Raw genomic sequence first — 25,754 nt, 5'->3', positions numbered from 1 at the left:
ACAAAACAAAATGTTAAAACAAAGTTATCAGGACCAGCATGAGTTACCTGTTTCACCCATCATTATTGTATACACTTAAAACTATCAAAAGTAAAATAGAATACGGATAATCTTAATGACAGTAGTTGCTAACAAAAGATTTCAATATATCCACAAAGTATTATACCTGTAGCTTGGTTGAAAACTATTAATTAATAATGTGATTCATGAGCTCTATGTCTGATTTGGTATTTTAAAAACAGAGAACATAAGGATCAACATGCTATAAATAGTAAATTAATAATGTTGGCAGAAAATAAGCAGTGGCTAAAAAGATTCATTAAGCAATTTGTTGTAAAGAATGACTAGATTTCCAATTATCTCTTGTCTTCATATTTGACTAATTTCTAGTTGTTAATGGGCTACAGCTACAGAAGAATAATCCAGCTAGATTCTTCAGCTTTCAGAATATAATTTTTAAACAAATAAAAACCCGAAATAGTAAGATTACCTAAAGTTTTTAGCTTTTCACTCATCTTAATATTTTCCTTTGCATATTAATACAATGGAAAATCACTATTTTAAATAATAACAGCTAATATTTGTTGACTATTTCTTACCAGTAGCTATTTCATTTACTCCTTACAACTGAGGAAAATACAAAATGCCCACTGGTATTTTTTCTCAGTTAATAATTATGGGAAAGTCTAGAGCCCTTTCCACATTGCCAGGCACTTCAATGCTTTACACTTACTAACTCACTGCTCACAGTAACTTCATGTGATTGGTACTACTACTCTCATTGAACAGAAAGAGAAACTGAGACATGAAACGGGGAAGTGGCTTGCACAGCAAGTTAGCAGCAGAGACTTGATTTAACTTCCAGCAAGCTGAGTCAAAGTTTCTGCTCTTATCATGCTTGGATACTGTCCCTTAATTGTTTCATCGTTAATTACAATTGACATCTTAAAAACTACTGTCTTTCAGCATGCTAACCACTTCTACAAAGATGGGTAATATTTATTTTTACTACATATATTTTTTAAAAAGTGACAGAGACTAAATGGCATAACAACAAATCCAGTTTCACTGATTTTAGCATCATCACTAGTAGAATGGACCTTCTAGCATTTTCCACTTAAACTGTCCAAAACTTTCAATGCTTCTCATCCCTTTTATAAAACTTACCAATAGTAAGGTCATGCACTGGCTGAAACCTCTTGTCTGTAAACTGTAGCAATAAGCATGATTTACCAACACCTGAAAGTTAAAAAAAAATAAATGAGACAAAATTCACAGAAATTAAGATACTTTACAAAAAGGACATGGAAAAGAGGCAGCCAGGGTTTCTGGTGCACTGTGAATAATCTACCATGATTTCCTCAGTACTCTAATTTCTTGCAAAATAAGAGGACTAATGATTTAGGTGGAAGCTGTAAACCAATCTAAAGTACATTTTCACCCTTTCTTACACATTCAATATTTCAATGTGAAAGATAAATGTGGCAGCTAAACTCACAGACGACAACTAACCAGGTCCTTCTGGTAGCCTCTACTACAGTACTGTTTTTGTGAAATTTTGTTTTTTGTGTAACAGTGAAAATATTTAAAGCATAGTAATAGTTCGTTTTATCATACTCCCCTATGAACAAACAAATAAGCCAGCAATAAGTGTCTGAGATCTGCCTTTCTGGGAAAAGCTCCTTGCTCTGTTTTCTCGCTAATTCATTTCACAGGCAAATGGAATCTGAATTGCATTCCTTCACTCTATTAAAATTGACCCCATTATGGTCATGAATAACTTCCACATTTCTAAATTCAAAGGAAAATTTTCTATATTCATCCTACTTGCTCTCTAAGGAAAATTGGATACTGAATACCATACCCCCTTCTTACTCATTTTTAAGTCCTCTAAGAAACATTTTCTCATCCTCACACTAGACAAAGGCTGCTTAATTGAAAGCATCCTGCACTTCTACAAAATACTAAAAGCAGTCACCATTCATTCATTCATTCATTCACTCACTTACTCAAAGTCTTTACTGAATGCTAAGTATCACTGCACTAGGACTTGAAAATACAGTAGTGTGGAAAACCAACATGGTTCCTGTGTATGGAGCTTACAGTCTAGTACAGGTAGAGAAATTAAACAAAATGAATACTGAAATAATATACTGTATATGAATAATTTGAAATAATTATAATGACTGATTTGAAAGAAAATAGAGTGCTATGAGAAAGGGTAACAAACTTGGTGCTGTGGCTCAAGCCTGTAATCCGAGCACTTTGGGAGGCCAAGGTAGGCCTTGAGCCCAGGAGTTCAAGACCAGCCTGGGCAACATAGGGAGACAGTCTTTTAAAACAAAAAAAGACAAAAAAAAAAAAAAAAAGATGGGTGTGGTGGTGCGCATCTGTAGTTCCAGTTACTTGAGAGACTGAGGTGGGAGGATAGTCTGAACCCAGGAGTTCAAGGCTGCTATGATCACACCACTCACTGCGCTCCAGGGTAGGTAACAGAGTGAGACTCTGTCTCAAAAAACAAACAAATGATACTTAATTTAGACAAAAGCAATGAAGAAAATATTTTTTTTTGTTTGGTTTTTTTTTTTTTTTTTTGAGATGGAGTTTTGCTCTGTCACCCAGGCTGGAGTGCAGCGGCATGATCTCAGCTCACTGCAACCTCCGCCTCCCAGCTTCAAGCAATTCTCCTGCCTCAGCCTCCCAAGTAGTTGGCATTACAGGTGCACACCACCATGCCGGATTAATTTTTGTATCTTTAGTAGAGACAGGGTATCGCTATGTTGGCCAGGCTGGTCTCAAACTCCTGACCTCAGGTGATCCATCTCCCTCAGTGTCCCAAAATGCTGGGATTACAGGCATGAGCCATCATGCCTGGCTGGGATGGAGAAAATCTTTTTGAAGAAATGACAGTGAAAAGAAACTGGAATTTCAAAACATGTGATCTTACAGTTTTCTTCTTTGTTCTATTACAAAAAGCCCAAAGTCAAACTCATTTTATCCAATTTTTAACTCTTTTGAACAGACTTTCAGGTGTAGGACAGAAGACAAAAGAACTGTTTTTCTAAGTTAAAAGAGTTAGTTATCAAGCATACCAAAGGAATTTGCTCTAAGTCCAAAACCTAGCATGAAAGAAAAATTATCTTTTAAAAGGTATGAAAGTTCAAAATAGGTGAACAATTATTTAACATCCCCAATTTTTTCATATGGTATAGAAAAAAGATATATATAGTTAGAAATCACAAGTTTTCTTGAGGGACTTCAAGAATCATCTAAGGGTTTGGTAATCATTTAAGTGATAGAAGAACCAGAAAACCCTTTCCCACGTCACAAGAGAGAATATGTATCACTCTAGTAATACTAATCTCATTCTGACTAAGTGTTGGTTAAATACAGAAAATGCTTATTTCTTTGGTTCCTCATTTTCAGGATTCCATATTCTTCTTCCTCTTTTTTTTAATTAAAAAGAGGTAGGGTCTCAGTATGCTGCCCAGGCTGGCCACAAACTCTTGAGCTAAAGAGATTCTACCACCTTAGCCTCTCAGGTAGCTGGGACTACAGGCATGTGCCACTACACCTCGTTTCCGTGTTCTTAAAAATTTTTTTTTAATTTTAATTGACACATAATTGTACTTATTTATGAGACAGTGATATTTCCATACATGTACACAATGTGTAATGATCAATCAGGGTAATCAGCATATCTGTTCACCTCAAACATTTATCATTTTTTTGTTATGTTGGTAACATTCAAAAATCCTCTCTTATAGCTATTTGAAAATATATAATAAGTTATTAATCAGTCACCCTATAGTACAACAGGAGAACTTATTCCTGCTGTAATTTTGTACCTATTTCCCAACCACTCCCTATCCTCACCTTTCCCATACCCTTCCCAGCCTCTAATACCCACAATTCTACTTTCTGCCTTTATGAGCTCAACTTTTTAAGCTATTACTTATTGTGGATATGAGAACATGCGGTATTTACTCTTCCGTACCTGACTTATTTCACTTTACATAACGTCCTGCAGTCTCACCCATGTTGCCACAAATGACAGGATTTCATCCCTTTTTATGGCTGAATGGTATTCCATTGTGTATATTTACCACATTTTCATTATTCATTCATCTACTGGTGGACACTTAGGTTGATTCTATATCTTGGCTACTGTGAATAGTGCTGCAACAAACATGGGAGTGCAGATATTAACACTACTTTGATATAATGATTTATTTTCCTTTGGATAAATACCCAGTAGTGGGACTGCTGGATCATATGGTAGTTTTACTTTTAGTTCTTGGAGGAATCTTGATATTGTTTCTCTTAGTGACTATAATTTAAATTCCCACCAACAGTGTGTAAGAATTCTCTTTTCTCTGAATCCTCACCAGCATGTTATTTTTTGTCTTTTTGATAATAGCCATTCTAACTGAGATGGTTTGCATTTCCCTGATGATTAGTGATGTTGAGCATTTTTTCATATACTTGATGGCCATTTGTGTGTCTTCTTTAGAGAAATGTCCATTCAGATCCTTCCCTCATTTTTAAATCAGATTTTTTTTTTTTTTACTGTTGAGTTCCTTGTATATGAATCCCTTGTAAGATAAATAGTTTGCAAATATTTTATCCCATTCTAAAAGCTGTGTTTTCACTCTATTGATTGTTTCCTTTGCTGTAAAGGATTTTAGTTTGATATAATCCCATCTGTCTATTTTTGCTTTTGTTGCCTTTTTGTTTGCTTTTTGTGCTTTTGAAGACTTATCCATAATATCTGTGCCTAGACCAATGTCCTGAAGCATTTTCCCAATATTTTCTTCTGGTAGTTTTATAGCTTTGGGTCTAGTTTTGAAAGACCAAAGTCTTTCATCCACTTCGAGCTTATTTTTCTATATGGTGAGAGACAGAGGTCTAATTTATTCCTGCACATGGCTATCCAGTTTTCCCAGCACAATTTATTGAAGACAAATACATTTGTGCCCATAAACTATATCTATATAATGTATCCGCCTACAACCTCCTTGAAAATAATCTCTTCTGGCTTTGTCAGGCTACAATTATCTCCCTGATGTCTTAATTCTATGACAACCAACTACTCTTCTTCCATATAACCCTGAAAATACTGGAGGTCTTCCTTAACACTCTCCACTCTGCCTTTCATTACTTTTCATTTGAGAGGACGAATCCAGTCCCGTGGCCTCAACCTATTTCTTTTTTCTTTCCTTCTTTCTTTTTTTTTTTTTTTTTTGAGACAGAGTCTCGCTCTGTTGCCTAGGCTGGAGTGCAGTGGCGTGATCTTGGCTCACTGCAACCTCCGCCTCCAGGTTCAAGCAATTCTCCTGCCTCAGCCTCCTGAGTAGCTGGGACTACCAGCGTATACCACCATGCCCAGCTAATTTTTTGTATTTTAGTAGAAACGGGGTTTCACCATGTTGCCAGGCTGGTCCTCAACCTACTTCTATAAATTAGTCAGTGATTATCAAATCCACCCCTTAACTTCACTCCAATTATTTCCAACTGCCTACTAAATATTTACACTTCAATACCTTCAGCTCCAAAACTCAAACTTTCAGAACCGAATTCATTCTTCTTCATTCTCTTGTTCATCATCCTCCCAATCAACGTGTGATTCACCCTACCCATGACAGAAAAGACCAAAACACAGCTTCTCCTTCAGTATTTCCTAATCTCTGGAATTGTTTCCCAATGGATCATACTTAAAAGAAACTTGGAATCATCCTTAATTACTCCTCTTCTTTCATCATCCAGCTCTAATGGTTCACCAATCTCATCAATTCTCTCTGAAAGTCTTCATAAATTCCATGCTCTACCCTCCTCTGAATCATCAGTGCTCTAGTTCTGGTTCTCACTAAGAACCAGATCTTTCTGCCTTCAGCCTTTCTAACCTATTTGTAAACCACTGTGAAAATGTTTGCTAAAATGCAGATACAATTAACTCACTCTCATGTCATACTGACTAAAACATAAAAATTCAAGCTCTTCAGAATAGTACACGAGGTCCTTTTTGAGCTGAAAATTATTACTCTAAGAGATTAATACTATGACAACACAGTGTAAAGACTCTATAGTTAGCAACAACAAACCATTGTCCCCTGAAATGATATCATATCTTTTTGCTGGTACCTTTTACAAAGGAACTTTTCACTCCCTGGCAAATTTAAATTCATGCTTTAAGACTTAACTCAAAGCTTCATATACCCTCTTTGGTAGAACATTCCTGTTCAAAGATTCTACCAATCCCCAAGCAAAACTAATGGTTTAACCCCCACAATCATATATGCCAATGAATCAATCAATTTCAGCCTTGGGCTCCCATAATACTTTATATATGCCTCAAAACCCTGATTAGAATCCCGGCTTTGTCACTTATTAGCTGTAACACAGGGTACTTGACCTTTCTGAGCCTCAGAATCCTTATCTATAAAATGGAGGAAATCTCTACACCTCAATGAACTGTTATAAGAAGCAAATGAAATATACAGATACAAAAGGGACCCTGTACAGTACTGGTTACCTGAGTGTGTCCAGTTTATAACAATTATTTGAGCTATACACTTAGGATATATGCATTTTTCTGTGTGCATAATATACTTCAATAAAAATGAAAACAACAAAATGACGGTCTTTTTGATGCATCAATTTGGCTAGGCCCTACCCTAGTTATGCAATCAAACATTAATCTAGGCGTTGCTGTGAAGGCATCATACATGTAATAAAAATCCATACTCAGCTGACTTTAAGTGCGACAGGGGCTTCCCAGAGAGAAGAAATAATTCCACCTGTGGACAGCAACTTTAGCCATACCTATGGGTTACAGCCTGTCCTGAGGATTTGACTTGCTTGTTCAGCCCCCACAATCACATAAACCAAATGAGCAATCAATTTCAATTTCAACTCCCATCTCTATCTATCTAATCACATGCACACATATATCCTACTGGTTCTGCTTCTCCAGTTGGACACTGACTTTTTTCCTTTTTTCTTTTTTCAACCCCTATCTTATTATCCCAGATACTGAATCTCACAAACAACCATCTCCTCTCAAAAAGTACAGTGTGTAGAACAGGAAGGCCCTCAAATAAAACTATTATTTTTATTAATTGTATCATGCTTTATAGGCTCTCCCATAACAGAACGTGACCCCCAGCTCTATTAGGACAGAAATCACTTGCAAGAGTGTGTCCCTAGCACACAGCAGGTAAAAAGCAAGCCTCTGTCTGTCCCCATACCTTTCTTACTAGAAAACCTGTCTAAGTTGTTGACTGATAACAGAGAGAAAATTTGCATATACAGCTAATTCTGAATTTTCCTCACTACCTCTAGAAGATGGGAGGGGTTTAACCAACTGTGTAACTTTCCACATATCATTTCATCTTTTTGGACATAATTTTACTATATGTACAGAGAATCAGAGAATTGAGCCAGACAACCATCAAGTTTCTTTCTAACTCTACTAATTGGCCTTGATGATTTACTACTTAGAGCTTTAAAATTTTAATAACGTTTTCTTTTCATGGATAAATTTAAAGTTAACATCTGCGTATCTGTTTAGAAATGGAAAACAATGAATCCATCATATCACAAAGTATAGTAATATGAAGAAAATATAGAGAATTTTTTTCCCTATAACTTATAAAAGTGATAGGTCACTGAGCATGGTGGCTCACATCTGTAATCCCAGCACTTTAGGAGGCTGAGGCAGGAGGATCACTGAGGCCAGGAGTTCTAGACCAGCCTGGGTAACATAGCGAGACCCCATAGGTATAAAAAAATTTAAAAATTAGGCCGGGCGTGGTGGCTCATGCCTGTAATTCCAGCACTTTGAGAGGCTGAGGCAGGTGGATCACGAGGTCAGGAGTTCGAGACCAGCCTGGCCAACATGGTGAAACCCTGTCTCTACTAAAAATACAAAAATTAGCTGGGTGTGGTGGTAGGCACCTGTAATCCCAGTTACCAGGGAGGCCGAGGCAGGAGAATTGCCTGAACCCGGTAGGCGGAGGTTGCAGTGAGCCGAAATTGCGCCATTGCATGCCAGCCTGGGCAACAAAAGCGAAACTCCGTCTTAAAAAAAAAAAAATCACAGCTACTCAAGAGGCTGAGGCATGAGAATCGCTTAAACCCAAGAAGTGGAAGCTGCAGTGACCCGAGATCGTGCCACTGCACTCCAGCTTGGGCGACATAGCAAGGCTCTGTCTCAAAAAAAAAAAAAAAAAAAAGCAAGGCGTGGTAGTACATCTTGTAGTCCTAGCCACTCAAGAGGCTAAGGAGAGAGGATTGCTTGAGCCTAGGAGTTTGAGGTTGCAGTGAGCTATGACTGAGCCATTGCATTCCAGCCTGAGTGACAAGCAAGACCCTGTCTCTAAAATAAAATAAAAATAGTAAAAATAAAAGATCAAAATCTGAAGTACAGTTTCTATTGAATGTCACTTTTGCACCACTGTAAAGTTGAAAAATTGTTAAGTCAAACCATCAAAAGACAGAGACCATCTGTAGTTACCTTTTTAGTGCCTCAGTTTCCTAACCTGTAAGAAGTAGGTTAATAACACCTATCTAATAGGATACTTGAGAACATTAAATAAGTTAATCCACTCTAAGTCTTAAAACAGTATCTGGCACACAGTAAAGTTTCAAAAAAGAATTCAACAAATGTTTGTTGCTACCATCAATAGTAAACCACTATTACTATGTCTGTTTACACTTTAAGCTCCCTAAAAGCATGAACCATGATCTATTCATTTTCAGCATTAGCCACATGTATCTCCAGTGCAAAGACAAAGGCTCATAAACTTGTGGAATGGGGTGAAAGACTATAAACTTGTTTTTTTCCCCAACATGTGTGCACAAATGTGTATGTGTATACGGAAGAGGGAGAGAAATAGAATCAGTTGCAGGGTGTTAAATGTTATGGTAAAAAGAAACAGCAGAGCAGGGCAAGGATGTAGGACCTGAAATGCTGGGGTGGAGGGAAGGAGGAAGATGTGTTATTAAACCAGGTAGTCCCTCATGGAGAAGGTGAGATTTAAATGAAGGTTTAAAGGAGGTGAGGAAATAGGCCAGTGGATCACTGAGAGAAGAGTATTATTCCACACCAAGGAAACAGTTAAGAAGAAAAGTTCTAAGGTGACACATTTTAAAGGAACTGCAATGAGACCAATGTGGCTAAAGCACAGGAGGCAGGGAGAGTCATGCCCCTAGGAACTAGGATATAGAAATGACAGGGGCCTCATCACACAGAACCTAAAGAACTCTGTAAGTTTATTGAGATAAAATAGGTGATTCACTGGAGAGTTTTCAGCAGAGAAGTAATATAATTTTACTTAAATTCTGAAAGGCCTACTGGCTGCTACAATGAGAACAAACTTACAAGTAGAAGCAGATGAGAGTAGAAGCAAAGAAGGCAGGTGTGGTGGCTCATGCCTTCCCTAGCACTTTGGGAGGCCAAGGCAGGTGGACTACTTGAGCCAAGGAGTTCAAGACCAGCCTGGACTACATGGTGAAACCCTGTCTCTACAAAAAAAATACAAAAAACTTAGCCAGGCATGGTGGTGCACACCTTAGTCCCAGCTACGTGGGGGACTGAGGTGGGAGGATCGCTTGAATCTGGGAGGTGGAGGCTGCAGCGAGCCGAGATCACACCACTGCACTTCAGCCTGGATGATGGAGTGAGACCCTGCCTCAAAAAAAAAAAAGCGTGAACCAGTAAGGAGCTTTCTCAATAAGGCTAGACATGGTGACTTGGTCCAGGGTGGTTGCATTGGGGGTAGTTCAAAGTGACCGAATTTGTGAGGCAGAGCCAAGAGAATGTGTTGACAGTGTGAATTTTTTGAGAGAGAGAAGTGTGTTAAGAATGATCCAATGTTCTTGCCTGATCAAACAAAGTTCAGTGAGATGGGAGATGTAGGTAGAGCAGATTGAGAGTGGACAGATCATCAGTTCCAGTTTGGTTATTTTGAGTTGAGATGTCTATTAGTCATCCAAGAGACAAAGCTGAGTAGACAAGTGAATATGTGAGTACAGATTTTGAGAAAGACATTCAGGATGAAGATAAGCCACATATAAAGAGGAATCAGCAAAAAAAAGACTGAGACATAGCCCATGTTTGTTATTTAATCACAGAATTAAACAGAATGAGAACAAACAAAAATGGATTTTGAGTAAAGGCTGGCAAATTCCAAAATCTTTTTTTTTTTTTTTTTTCAAAAGGAGGACGAATAGAAAGCCCGGATTTAAATCTTTACCAAAAAAAAACTTCTAGAAAGGAATCCCCTATAAACAGTTATTTTTGTTATTGTTGCTACTTTTCCAATAGAAATGGAAAATTAAAGAAAAAGCAACTATCTAGTCTTTTAAAAAAATTTATGCTGGGATCTCTGATAAAAACCCAATTTGAAATAGGGGGAAAAAACTATCTCCTGCCAATGGCTTTCATTCTGCACCAAGAACAAGGCCTATGCATATCCTCCCCCTTTCTCTCCACGTAGACAGACACTCCACATTACAGATGCCGTCCTTTGCCATTCCATGTGAAGTAGCTCCAATCCCCAATCATTTTCTATCCATCAGTAGTTTTCAATCCACACCAAAAAAAAAAAAAAAAAAAGACCCAAAAAACAAAAACAAAAAGCAACCCAAACTGATGCTCAGGCCTCATACCGCCAGAGACTCTGATTGAACTGTCAGCATTGTGTAGTGGTTAAAAGCACTACCTGGGTGATTTTGGATAAACTACTTGGCCTTTGCAGGCAATCACTTTCAAAATGAGGATAAGAACAATACATACTTCACAACAAGAGTTGTGAGAATTAAACCAGTTAACATATATAAAGCACTGAAAACATGTAGGAAGCACTATGTAATAACTTACCAGTATTATTATTTAATTAAACAAACAAAGACAAAAATCCAACATGGATCACTTCTTCACTTGAAGTTTCCTCTAGATGTTCATGTAGTTTATCCTTTCTTTAATCCTAGAGAAGTACTATATTCCTTTACCATCCAAAACTAGATCTCAGCCCTCTCCCTGTTTGGAGATCTAGCAACTCATTTTTCTTGCATCTTTATTACCTGCTTCTCCATGGAAATCTTTTGACACATGCATTCAAGTCTCCCATCCTCGAACACACTCAAGAGAAGGTTGGTCAAGTCTTGTACCTCAAATTCTCTCAGCTATTGCAAGTAGGAAATACCACTAACTAGAATCTTAAACCTGATAGAAGGTTTGAGAAGGCTTAAGAAAAAAGAAAAAGTCCAACACAAAGAATTACCCTGAGACTTTGGAGAGTTATTTGTTTTCCTAAACAAACAGAAAGCCATGCACACCTCTACCTCTTCTAGTATTTCTCTGGATGTGATCTTTCCCTTAATGGACTTCAGAATACTTTATCTCTGAAATGACAATTATTATGTACTAACTTTTATCTTACACTACAGTTATTTAAATGCCTGTTTTTACAACATTTATAAACAAAGTTCCTTCAGGGCAAGATCTGTATTCCTATTTATCTTTTCATCCTCCAAAGCACCTAGAATGATCTGTTCAGCTAGTATTCATGAACTATTTAATGAAAAATGAATAACTTAATAATTTAATGAATAATGAATACTTGTTTAATGAATAATGAATTTGTTTAATGAATATTTGTTTAATGATGTGCAAAACATTGTTTTTTAAGGCCTGGTGTGGATATCTTGGATATACACAGATCATTACCACTCTGTAATTAATACAAATCACTACACTTATTAATGCTGCTATTAGAGTTGCTACCATACCTTACCTTCTTCCTTTACTCAGGGTCGGAGTCACTGTCCCTCAGTAGGACACCACTGTGAGAGCTGAATATTTAAATACCAAGTCAATAAGATAACAATTATAAGTAGTACCCATTAAAAATGCAGATTCCTTGCCGGGTGTGATGGCTCACACCTATAACCCCAGTGCTTCAGGAAGTCAAGGCAGGAGGAGTGACTGCTTGAGCCCAGGAGTTCGTGACCAGCCTGGGCAACATGGCACCTCTACAAAAAATAAGCTGGGTATGGTGGTGCATGGCAGTAGTCTCAGCTACTTGGAGGATGAGGAGCAAGGATCACCTGAGTTCAGGAGGCTGAGATGTTATCGTCCCACTGCACTACAGCCTGGGTGACAGTGTGAAACCTTATCTCCAAAAATAAAAATTAAAAAAAAAAAGGCAGATCCCTGAAGCCCCATCCCAGAGATTTAGTATGTCTTTCGTGGGGCCCAAGAATCTAATTAAGTCCTCTGGTCATTTTAAGGCAAAGAGTCCTTCACAAGAAATACGAGTAGGTGCTGGGTATTCTACTGGAGTTCATTTTCCTTGTCCTAAACTGACTTCCCACTAATTGCAGGATTCGTCAATATTAGTGATGATTCTATTTTTACAACCACAAGCCAAATAGCTTTAATTTAAAATATGTGAAAACGCAGGTCAGGCGTGGTGGCTCACACCTGTAATCCCAGTACTTTGGGAGGCCGTGGCAAGCCTCAAGCAGAACTGCTTGAGCTCAGGAGTTCAAAACCAGCCTGGGCAATATGGTGAAACCCCGTCTCTATCAAAAATACAAAAAAACTAGCCATTTCGTAATTACATTACAAACTGAAAAACTGTGAAACATGAAAAAATAAAGTCTGCCCTTTTCAAACAGAAAATGAATAAACAACAGGCTTTACAGTTTTAACACCAATGTTCAAATCCATCTGGATAATTTCATAACCTGTGACCTCAAGCAAGTTAGTTATGGAAACTGAGCTCCACTTCCACATGTATAAAATTGCAAAATGAAAATACAGGCCACGGGCTCACACCTATAATCCCAGCACTTTGGGAGGCGAAGGTGGGAGAATCACTTGAGGCAAGGAGTTTAAAGACCAGCATGGGCAACATACTGAGACCCCATCTCTATTTAAAAAAAAAAAAAAGGCACTAGGGAAAAAAAACAGCATTCCTACTTCAGAGGAATGTCACGAGGCTCAAATGATAAATGTGGTAGCATTTTGCAAATTTAAAGTTTTAATACAAATGTTAAACTGAGGATTCTTCAAGATGAATACAGCTAAGAGAGGATTATCTCCAACTAAACTCATCTGACCAAGTTAAAAAACTTAAATATATATTTTAAAAAATGAATTGGGCTGGGCGTGGTGGCTCACGCCTGTAATCTTAGCACTTTGGGAGGCTGAGGTGGGCAGATCACTTGAGGTCAGGAGTTTGAGACCAGCCTGGCCAATATGGTGAAACCCTGTCTCTACTAAAAATATAAAAACTAGCCGCAATAGCTTGAATCCAGGAGGCGGAGGCTGCAGTAAGCCGAGATCACACCACTACACTTCAGCCTAGGCAACAGAGTGAGGAAAAAAAAAAGAGTTGAAGAAAATATCTGCAATTTATCACCTTTTTTTTTTTTTTTTTTTGAGACGGAGTCTCACCCTGTCACCCAGGCTGGAGTGCAGTGGCGCAATCTCGGCTCACTGCAACCTCCACCCCGAGTTCAAGTGATTCTCCTGCCTCAGCCTCCCGAGTAGCTGGGATTACAGGCACCCACCAACATGGCTGGCTAATTTTCGTATTTTTAGTAGAGACGGGGTTTCACCATACTGGCCAGGCTGGTCTTGAACCGAACTCCTGACCTCAGGTGATCCACCTGCCTTAGCCTCCCAAAGTGCTGGGATTACAGGCGTGAGCCACCATGCCCAGCTATCACTCTCTTTTTAAATAGAACGATTTTGGAATTGTTTTCATGCTGTTGGTTCGCTGTATATTATCCCCTTGCATCCAAGAGAATAATCTCCATTTCATCAGCTACATACTCTCTGGTGGTTTACTGTAGTAAATTGAATAGATAATGGCCCCCCAAAAGATATGTCCAAGTCCTGACCCGAGAACCATGAATGTGACTTTATTTGGAAAAAGTATCTTTGCAGATGTAATTAAGGATCCTGGATTTAGGGTGGGGCCTAAATCCAATGACAAGTGTCCTTCTAAGAGAAAGGCAGAAGGAGACAAAGACACAGGGGAGAAAGCAAAGTGAATGAAGACAGGGATAGAGAGTACAGTTCTGCTGCCAGAAGCCAATGAACGCTTGGAGCCACCACAAGCTGGAAGGGGCAAGGCAGGATTCTCCCTGGAGCCTTCTGAGAGAACACACCTGATATCAGGCTTCTGGCCTCCAGAAATGTGACAGAACAACTTTCTGTGATTTTAAGCCACCAAACTCGTAAGTTGTTACAGTGGCCCTAAAAACCTAATACACTAATCAAGAGTCATCTTTCATTCCTCTTAAGACTCTTACGTTGTTAGTTTCCCAGTCTTGTCGATTCTGTCTATAATAATTCCTAGTGCAATCAGTAAGTTACTCAAACACAAGAAATATTGAGTGCTGTGGGAAAAGGAAATTGGGAATACAGAGTATTTATTTGAGAAGCCTGTCCAGTGAAAGCTAGGAAGGAAGAGAAGAGATAGTTATTCAAAGAATATTAATTGAATGCATGCCTACTATATTCCAGGCATCAAGCTTGGTAATAAAAATAAAGTTCCCAAGAGGATGTAGCTTTCAGAATGTAAAAGATCTTTCTCCTGGAAACTGCAAAGTGTAGAAAAAAGTATGCTAACAAAGCTGAGAGCTGCTAAAGAATCAATTAAAAAAAGAAATGGACAATATGAAGAACTAACCCTCTACCCTCTTTCCCTTGATGCAATCATCTACTACTATTTCTGTTTCTTTCTTTTACAATATTAAAGTACCCCCAATATTAAAACACTTCTGGGATGAGACCAAAATCACAAAAATGAGTAAATGAGATATAAACTCAGCTGAAGGCCTATGTTCCTATATGTCAGTATCTCTTACACTTTGGGCCTCTGCATACATTTATTCAGTGTTCTTTCTTTTTTTTTTTTGACGGAGTCTCACTCTGTCGTCAGGCAGGAGTACAGTGGCGTGATCTTGGCGCTCACTGCAACCTCTGCCTCCCAGGTTCAAGCGATTCTCCTGCCTCAGCTCCCAAGTAGCTGGGACTACAGGCACATGCCACCATGCCTGGCTAATTTTTTGTATTTTTAGTAGAGATGGGGTTTCACCATGTTAGCCACAATAGTCTCGATCTCCTGACCTAGTGATCTGCCTGCCTCGGCCTCCCAAAGTGCTGGGATTACAGGCATGAGCCACGGCACCCAGCCTATTCAGTGTTCTTTCTCTAATAATAACCAGCAACTTCTTTTGTCTACTCAGCTACTCATCTTTAAGACTTAACTCAAGTGTCATATCCCCTAGGAAGCTTTCCATAAGACACACCTCTCTTTACAAAGGTAGAAGTATCTTCCTTTGTATTCTCCTGATTTTTATTAAAAATTTTTTTCCTCCTGATTTTTATTTATTTTTGGTGAGGGGGGGATGGTGCTGCTCCAGGCCACATCTGATTTTTTCAAAGATGAAAATTTTCTGCCTGTGAATGTATAAAATAATTTATTTAACTGGTTTCAGGGGAAAAACACAATAGCCTCTGTTGTCAATGCTAGAAGAGAAAGAACACTGACAAGTTTCTGTGATTATCTCGCTGAGCTTGGGTGTGACGTGGACTCCAGGAAACCAAATCTAGACCTGTGTTTGAAGTAGGTCTCACTGAAGGCCTAGACCTTAAAAATAGACTTATGAAGAACTGTAATCATATGATGTATTCAGCAACTACTTACTAAGCACCTTAACTGGATACACAATGGTTAATGGAGTTCTGCTCGTCGCCCAGGCTGGAGTGCAATGGTGTGATCTTAGCTCACTGCAACCTCTGCCTCCTGGGTTCAAGTACTTCTCCTGCCTCAGCCTGCCGAGTAGCTGGGATTACAGGTGCCTGCCACCACGCCCGGCTAATTTTTGTATTTTTAGTAGAGATGGGGTTTCATCACGTTGGCCAGGCTGATCTGGAACTCCTGACTTCAGGTGATCTGACCACCTCCCAAAGTGCTGGGATTATTCTTTATCCTGCACTCTTTATAAAATCTCTTTACCTTTAACTCTCTTAAAGTTCTAATTTTTTCCCTTAGTTTTTACCTAATGTCCTTTTGTTGTCTCAGGATCACATCTAAGAAACCATATTACATTTAATTTGTCAGGCCTTCTTGGTTGTAACAGTTTCTCATGCTTTCCTTTTTTGATGTTCTTGACAGTTTCGAGGAGTATTGATTAGGTATTTTGTAACATGCCCTGTGTTGAAATTTGTCTAATTTTTTCATGATTAGACTGGGATTATAAGTGTTTGGAAGGAAGATGACAGAGAAAGAATACCATTTTCATCACATCATATCAAGGGTACATACTATCAATGTGACTGATCACTGTTGACTTTAACCTTCATAACCTGGCTAAGGTAGTCTGTCAGGCTTCTCCAATGGAAAGGAACTTTCCCCCTGTTTTCCATACTGTATTCTTGGGAAGGAAGTTACTATGCACAGCCCACACTAGAAGAGTTGACTTCTGCCACAGAGTTTTCACATAAGGAAAAGCTTTTTCTCCACTGTGTCTTATATAATGTCATCTCTCATCACCATATCCAATCTTCTGCCCTTCCATATTGTTTGAACATTACCATGTGTAGGCATTACTCTTATATTAAAAAAAATGTGCTGGGCACGGTGGCTCACACTTGTAATCCCAGCACTTTGGGAGGCCGAGGTGGGCAGATCACTTGAGGTCAGAAGTTCCAGGTCAGCCTGGCCAACATGGGGAAAGCCCGTCTCTACTAAAAATACAACAAAATTAGCCAGGTGTGGTGGCACACGCCTGTAATTCCAGCTACTTGAGAGGCTGAGGCACGGGAATCGCTTGAACCTGTGAGGCAGAAGTTGCAGTGAGCCAAGATTGCGCCATTGCACTTCAGCCTGAGTGATGACAGAGAGAGAGACTCTGTCTCAAAAAGAAGGAAGGGAGGGAGGGAGGCAGGCAGGCAGTATTTGAAGTATACACTTTTCAGAAATGGAAAAGTGCCTGAAAATGATCTTCATTTTTAACACTTTTCACTCCCTATGATATCCTTCACTAAACCCTGATAATTCCAGCTCTCATCTGTAACCTCCTTTTATTTTCATTACCACTGCCTTAGACAAGGCCTCTAGGAACCTCTTCTGTGGAACATTTTAATTACCATCTAAATATATACCCGTACCCTTCTAATCTATCCTACATATGACCACACCAGGAACGGATGAGAAAAAGACAAAAACAGAATGGATGAGACAGAAGAAAAGGATTACATTTAACATCTAGTATGTCTATGCTACTATATTACAATATGACTATATACCATATTTGGTTTTAAAGTTAATTATAATTCTAGTTGTATAATCTTTCTTTCAAAAACTTCAATGCATTCCACTGTCTACAGAATAGAGTTCAAACTCTACCTTAACCTGTCACACGTACCTCCCTAGGTCTACCATGTTTAATGGATTTATCTTTCCAGCCTTATTTCTCATAACAGCCTGACACAGGGTCCATACTAAAGTTAAACTGGACTGTTCACATCAAGGACAGTACAAGGTGTGGAATTTAGCAGACAACTACCTTCCTGTTTACTCCTATTTTTATATTTTGATTTTTTACCATTTCTACTTGTCAGAACCAGTTCAAATGTTATTGTACCCTATGATTTTCCAAGAAGGAGGAAAAAGGCATTCCCCCTCTTACAAAATGCCATACTTTCTTCCAGTTCCTCAGTCAGAGCCCTTATCATATTCTACAAGCACAGCTAGACTATAAACCCATTAAGGGCAAGGACGCATCAAATCTACTTTTTAAATCCTTCACAATTGCATTTAGTCCTACATTTTATATTTGGTAAACTTATGCCTTCTTCATTTCAAAGTATACAACCAATTTAAGAGATAACAAATATTTACTGGACTAGATTTGAATCCTGTGTATGACACTGATTGAAAAAGTTGCTTCAGGTTTCTAGGCCTTGTTTGCTTATTTGTGTAATGGTAATTATACCAACTTATTCATTGGCTATTGTGAGAAATAAAAGAGATAATATGTAATAAAAGAGATAACGCAGCTAGGAAAAATCACTTCTTTTTCCTTTCCCAATATCTAAAGACAAGCTCACTTTATCTGCTAAGGCCAAATTACTCTACACGTACATACTTGATTAAGCACTTATCACATGGTACTTTTATTATCAGTTTATATATCTAGCTTTACTCCTCAGGAGCAGTAACATTTGCCTTTTTGTATTTTGAAAATGACCTTGCACAGCGGACTGGCTTAAAAGCAGATGTTCAGGGAATGAATTAATGCATCTCATGCTCACTGGAAAGATCACAAAGTAATAGACTATTCTATCAAACAACTCTAGCCTACATCTCAAGAAAAAAAACTATCAATTTCTAAAACAAAATTTTATTCAACAGTGGATTTTTCAGATGGGGAAATGATGCTAGAGAATGAAAATATGACTGCATTAAATTAGAATTGTATCTGTATTATTATCTGCCCCTAACTTAAGTGTTATTTTCCTTTGAAAAGGTAGTGAGTACACTCATGTGCCAGTTATCAATTGACTGCCTTCTTGCTCCAAATCCACCCTTCACTGTCCTTCAAGTGAGACTGAAACCTTTCTACCTTGATAGGGCACAGGGCATGACAGCTTCATCAGCACTCAGCACCCCTCTATAGCCATCTGTCCCCAGCACTCCTTCAGGTTGCTTTTCATGGAGTTCTCAGGCCACACACACACCACAGAAAGCTGAGCACAAAGAGGGCAGCTGTCCAGCCCATTTCAGCCCCTTAGTTAATGTCTCTGACATCCAGTAGGCCTCAGCCATGCCCCTCCAATGAGGTTTGAATGTCAGATCTGTTCCTTCCTTCCATGCTCTGCATAGCCTTAGAGGTAGTGACTACTACCCTGTCTGCTGTTACCATAGTCTTCAGAGTTCTCTCTACCTCTTAGCCAATTCCCCCATTACTCTAATTCTACGTTATAGTCAAGGACTGTTTACATTAGACTTTTTCTGTTCAAATTCCTGTGTAGTTTCTGTTTCCTAATTGAACTCCAAATGATGCAACTAGCATGAATAATATATCCTTCATTAGATAAGCCAAATTTAATTTGGTAAAGTTGAGGGTATTTGAATATAAGTAGAATTTAAATTTTCTTAGGAAAGACATAGTTTGTCTTCAAGTGCAGTATTTTTGCAAATACAAAGCTAGATATGATTTAAATCTTAAAAAGTCGGAAAACAGAGCATTCGATAATTTTATTAGGGAATAAGTTACAGAGGTATTAAATCTAATAGCAAGTAAGAATGTGGCAAAAATGGCATCCCTATTCCTTTCTTCCTCCCAACTCATGGAACTTTCCTCACTAGTTTATCTTAATAGTGGAAAATGGCTAGAATGTTTAAGAAAAATCAGGAAGAATAAAACTGGGCTATATGGCCAGGCACGGTAGCTTATGCTTGTAATCCCAGCACTGGGAGGCTGAGGTGGGAGGACTGCCTGAGGCCAGGAGTTTGAGACCAGTCTGGGCAACATAGTGAGATCCTGTCTCTACAAAAAATCAAAAATTAGCCAGCCATGGTTGTGTGCACCTGCAGTCCCAATTACTCAGGAGGCTGAGGCAGGAGGATTGCTTGAGCCAGGGAGGTCAAGGCTGCAGTAAGCCATGATCATGCCACTGCACTCCCACTGGGTAACAGAGTGAGACTCTACCTGAAAATAAACAAATAAAATAAAATAAAATAAAAAAGAAAACAGTTATAAATACCTCTTAGAATTGTAGGATGTTGGTTTTGTTGGAACTAGAGAGGTTCTCTGGTGTGATGTTTTTTAGACAGTAAGCCATAACTAGTTAGGTCATGAAACCAATTTAGTGGATTGGAACTAGCATTACAAAAGAATTAGATGGGCCAGGTGTGGTGGCTCATGCTTGTAATCCCTGCACTTTGGGAGGCCGAGGCGGGTGGATTACCTGAGGTTACAAGTTCGAGACCAGCCCGACCAACATGGTGAAAAACCCCGTCTCTACCAAAAACACAAAATTAGCTGGGTGTGGTGGCACATGCCTGTAATCCCAGCTACTTAGGAGGCCGGGGCACGAGAATCACTTGAACTCGGGAGGCAGAGGTTGCAGTGAGCTGAGAGCACGCCATTACACTACAGCCCAGGCAACAAGAGCAAAACTCTGTTTCCAAAAAAAAAAAAAATTATAACAAAATATTTATACGATTAGAATAAGAACACTTAGAAATGTTTGTTTTAGAGATATATATGCATTTACACACATGAATCCTAGACTGCAATGTAAAATATACCTTATACTGTGGCTTATAAAAAACAAACCTAGAAATTACTGTGTGGTGTCTAATCCAACTCATATACAACAAAAGATTTCATCTACATTTTTGCTAGTAATGATGGTAAAATAAATAAACTGGGAAGAATCTGGAATACTTCTATTCTCTTTTAATTGATATTTACGAGGACAGAGACGAAAGGAAAAATCTGACTGAATCATTTGTTGGCAATTTAACATAAATAATAAGAGGCAGAAACTCAAAATCAAGTTTTTTGATTCTGAATCATATTTTCTTTCCCTACTGCACCACTCAACCTCTTGAATTTGTTGTTTCTCAGATACATACTGCTATTTGTAACCAATACATTTGCTAACCAAAAAGAATGTTATCTCACTTTCCAACTAGCAATTCTAGGGATAAAAGGAACATTCTATAAGTGAAATGATTCTGACACTGCAGAAATTTAATAAAGAGAAATGTTTTTAAAAGAATACTATTTCCACTATGCTGAGTTTATCCCAAATAATAGTGTTGCAATTAGGTCATATAGATAAGTCATGTATCTTAACACACTTTAATCTGACCATTTTACTAATCCTTTCATAACTAAAAATTCCAAATAAGAACTGCAGTATTTCAGAAATATATTTCAATAAAGTTGCTTGAAGAGAAAACTTTTTCATGATAGTATACATCAAACTGGATGTAAATGTAATATATAATTATCTAATAAATTTACTGTACATGATCTCTAAGTCGTATATTATAATACAAACGGTTTGTATCAAAGTCAACGGCTGTAAGCAGAAAAATTCTCGTGCAATTGACAGATTAAATTAACAAGAGCCAAAGAAATAATGTATTAACAGTAACAAAATCAAACTGCTAAATTCCCATAGACTAGGCATCAGTTAATATACACAATTAATGTTGGTTAGCCTGTTGAATTGTAAGTACGTGAAATATATACCAAAGTCAAAATTAAACATTCTTTCTAAATTCATACTTTTAATGGAAGGTAATTTGGCAGTACTTATCAAAATGCAAAATGTAAATACCAGTTGACCCAGAAATTTTACTTCTTGCACAAATGCACAAGAAGGCTAACAGCAACGTTATCTATAACGATATTCATCAAAACAGGAGTAGGTGGACATTTGCTGTTTCTGGCTACATAGCATCAGAGCACTCTTCTTTGAGCTCCCTAGCAGCTAGGGCAGGGAGACATGTGTCCTAGACTGAGCCAATCAGATACTCCTATCTAGAACTTAGAACCATGAAAAAGTGCTGCAATATCAAGGACCATCAAGAGACAATACATGGTGGCTACAGTGGAGATGAGAGAGCAGTAGAGGCCAGTGGTATGCACCCAGCATCTTCTCAAGCAGGCCGTATTGATAACAGCAATTTGGCTGTGCCTTGCCTTCCTTCATTTTGCCCATTTTCAAACTGGATTTTACTGCTTTCCTGTCTGTGAACCATCCAATATTTCCAATCGAATCTTCTGTTTACATTAACCAGAGTTGGTTTCTGTTATTTGCTACCACAGACCTCGACTAACAGAATCAGAAGCTGACAAATTGTAGTTCAGTTATCTGAGAGTTTTTAAAAAATGAGAGAGATTTATATGTGGTGATATAGAAAGACACTCAAGATTTACCCTCAAATGAAAAAAATAAAGTTGTAGAACAGTAGTGATTGTATAATCCTACTGGTAGAACTGGGACACATGTACACACACACAGGCTTACAGAGGTACAGAAAATTTCTGGAAGGATACGTAAGCCACTGTTTACCATGCTTGCTTACATATGCAAAGTGTAAAGAGGAACTTTCATCAACGCTATATAAGCAGTACTTTTATTGACTTCATTCAACTACCTACATAGTGACACTGCACTTAAATAACCAGCAAAACTTCTAGTGTGACCAAATATAGCTACTTTAAATGTTGATCTAAGAAAATTACAAGAAAGCCTGCAAGTAAAATAATGCACTGTGAAACAGAAAATTTTGATTTCTTTCTCCTCCCTGTGTCTAAAAATCTCTGAAGAATACTACTCAGTAGTACTTTTTAGTAAGACTTATTCATGGCTAAGGCTGAAAGTTCACATAGTCACACTTAAGTCCAACATGATTTTTCTATTTCTCCTACAAATTCCCCAAGAAATGAAACTTTAAGCCAGAAAGGATAGGGGGAAAGGCCAAGCAAGAAAAAAAAAAAGGTTAAATGATGAATAAGGCTTATTATTGTACAAATATCTGAGTTAAGGGTAGAAATTTGTCCCACTTAGAGAATGGGGAAGGGAATAAGGCTCCTTAATGCAGATATCCAGAGGGTTAAGCAATCCCTTAAACTATGTCACACAATGGTCTTTAAGTGTGGTCCCAAGATTCCTTAGTGTTAATCATCATATCCCTTTCCCCCAGTTCTGATGAAAACCCTTTACTGCCACATTTTGTACATCACTCCTGGTATAAAGTCATTAAACCTTCTTGGCAAAATAAGTATTAGCAGCCCAGCTCAGTATTTCTCACATAATATAAAGATGGGGCAAAAGCACAAACTGATTCTACTGATTAGCTGGACAATTATTCAAATAAGTTATATCAAGTCTGTACCTATCACCTGATTTTTCATTGGTTATTTATGTTTTATTTTAAAGAGACAGAATTTTACTACACTGCCCAGGCTGGAGGGCAGTGGCTATTCACAGGCATCAGTGATCATGGTACACTGCAGCCCTGAACTCCTAGCCTCAAGCAATCCTCCTACCTCAGCCTTCCTAGTAGCTAGGACTACAGGCACATTCCACCACATCTAGTTATTGATTTTTCATTTGGAAAATGGGGTTAACAGCTACCTACTAAGATTACTGCGAGAACATATATGAATGTCACAAGACAGTACTGGCATACAGTAAGCAGGTGCTCAATAAAGGTTTACTGACAATCTGAAATCTGTTATAAGCCATTCATTCCACAGTTAGAAAGTACCCTGTCCACACACCTTTAGTGCTTCGTACATATTTTAATTACATTTTCTTGTAGTTATTGTGGCAAATTGGTCTTCCATGTAGGGTGGGATGGTCTTCATTTTTCGAACTCCAGCACAGGGACTGCCCACAATAGTATCTTTTTGTTGTTGTTGTTGTTTTGTTTTGTTTTTGAGACAGAGTCTTGCTCTGTCGCCCAGGCTGGAGTATAGTGGTGCAATCCCAGCTCACTACAACCTCTGCCTTCAAGTGATTCTCCTGCCTCAGTCTCCCAGGTAGCTGGGATTACAGGTACCCACCACCATGCCCAGCTAATTTTTGTATTTTAGTAGAGATGGAGTTTCGCCATGTTGGCCAGGCTGGTCTTGAACTCCTCATCTCAAGTGATCCACCCACCTTGGCCTCCCAAAACGCTGGGATTACAGATGTAAGCCACCACGCCTGGCCCACAGTAGTATCTTATATTTCTTTAGGAAGAAAAAAAAATCAACTGCAAATCTCTATCCTTTGCATAAACTCCATCTTCCAAGCCTTCATATGTGCCAATCAAATTCCTACTCCAGCGCAAATTAACTTACCAGTGAACAAGCTCTTTCCATTTTATGAAGAGTCCAACTGTATGTCTTCTACTCATGGTCCTGGTATGAGTCCCTCTTTCATATGTCAGTCACCTAAGTATCTGAAAGTCATTATTATATTCTCCTTTAAGTCTTCTTTTTTAGGTTAAAATGGTTCAGATACTCAACCATTCCTAAAATGTCATGAAAGTTATAGCCTTCATACCAGCGTTACTGGTCTCCTGAGCACAGGCTCCTGTTTGTAGATATTCCTTTAAAACAAGAGCTTCAGAACTGAATTGCAGTTGAGGCCTGACAGGGTAGAACCTACCTTATCCACACACTATACTTTTACTAATCTAGCATCACATTTATTCTTTTGTTCGCTTTATAACTTATCTGACTCATATGAATCAAATAATGCAAAACTAAGTTTTTAGACACATGTGGATATTGAACCAGCTGACTTCCATTTTGTATTTGTATGGTTATTTTACAAGCAAATAGTGGGTTTTAACTTCATTTTTATTTAATTCAATTTTGCTAAAATTTGGCCAATCATTCTGCCTACCAAGATCATTTTGGATTCTGTCAGTTAAAATCCAAATTACATATTAGCTCTTTCAACCAAATTGGACTGTGTCCAAGTTGTTGCTAATATCAGAAGTAAAAAATCCAGGACTGCACATAGCAGCATGCTCCTTCCAGCTTGCCTACATGGCAGTCCTTTATGGATACAGTTCTTAAACTGGTTGAAAATCCACGTAGCTGGCTGAGTGCAGTGACTCATGTATGTAATCCCAGCACTTGGGGAGGCCAAGATGGACAGATTGCTTGAGCCTGGGAATTTGAGAGTAGCCTAGGCAACAAAGTGAGACCTTGTCTCTACAAAAAATACAAAAATAGCCGGCTGTGCTGGCATGCACTTGTAGTCCCATCTACTCAGGAGGCTGAGGTGGGAGGATCACTCGAGCCTGGGAGACGGAGGTTGCAGTGAGCTGAGATTGTGCCACTGCACTCCACCCTGGGCAACAGAGCAAGACTCCATCTTGGGAAAAAAAAATCCACGTAGCTATGAAACCAGTAGAATTTCTTCAACACACACCCAAGTTTATCCTGAGCAAGTATAACAAATACGTTTACATAGAGGACCAGTGACTCAATTCATCGGGCATACATTATTATTGCTTTAATTTATAACTTTTAGCTATTTATTAATTTTTGTGTCAAGTAAAGCCTTGAGCGTAAGTAATTTGGGACACATATACTTTTACTTTCCCTTTGACATAGTTAAACCTGAACTAACAATACTTTATCCAAAGAAAGAAGATAACCACTGACTAACAGATTTATTTATATCAAAGACTTCTATAGAGCTACAAAACCACCTCTTTCCAAAGGGGTTCAAAATTGATTGAAATCATTCAAGTGGTACCACAAGATACCAAGAGTGAGTGTAGAAGAAATCAAGGTAGGCTGGGCACGGTGGCTCATGCCTGTAATCCCAGCACTTTGGGAGGCCAAGGCGGGTGGATCACCTGAGGTCAGGAGTTCGAGGCCAGCCTGACCAACATGGTGAAACCGTCTCTACTAAAAATACAAAAAAATTAGTTGGGCGTGGCAGTGTGCACTTGTAATCCCAGCTACTCGGGAGGGTGTGGCAGGAGAATCGCTTGAACCCAGGAGGCAGAGGTTGCAGTGAGCCAAGATCGCGCCATTGTACTATAGCCTGGGCAACAAGAGCGAAAATCCGTCTTAAAAAAAAAAAAAAAAAATCAAGGTAGAAGACGACTACTGGCCTTTCCATCTCTTCCCTGAAGACTAGTGAAAAATAGTACCTCCTTGATATTCTTCTCAATCTCAAGTGGACCATG

The 25,754-nt window shown here is 38.5% G+C and overlaps 1 protein-coding gene across 1 annotated transcript in view; it reads right to left on the bottom strand.

Annotated features, from left to right (window-relative positions):
* RAB2A (RAB2A, member RAS oncogene family) overlaps positions 1–25,754 on the bottom strand; it is a 104,163-nt gene that overhangs the window by 63,552 nt on the left and 14,857 nt on the right. Inside the window, 1 exon segment of the mRNA NM_001133109.1 lies at positions 1,168–1,239. Within this exon segment, the coding sequence (NP_001126581.1) occupies positions 1,168–1,239 (72 nt within the window).

This window comes from Pongo abelii, chromosome 7 (assembly GCF_028885655.2).
Source record: "Pongo abelii isolate AG06213 chromosome 7, NHGRI_mPonAbe1-v2.0_pri, whole genome shotgun sequence".
Classification (NCBI taxonomy): Eukaryota; Metazoa; Chordata; class Mammalia; order Primates; family Hominidae; genus Pongo; species Pongo abelii.
Note: the sequence above shows the minus strand (reverse complement) of the source record. Positions and strands in the feature narration are given on the sequence as shown.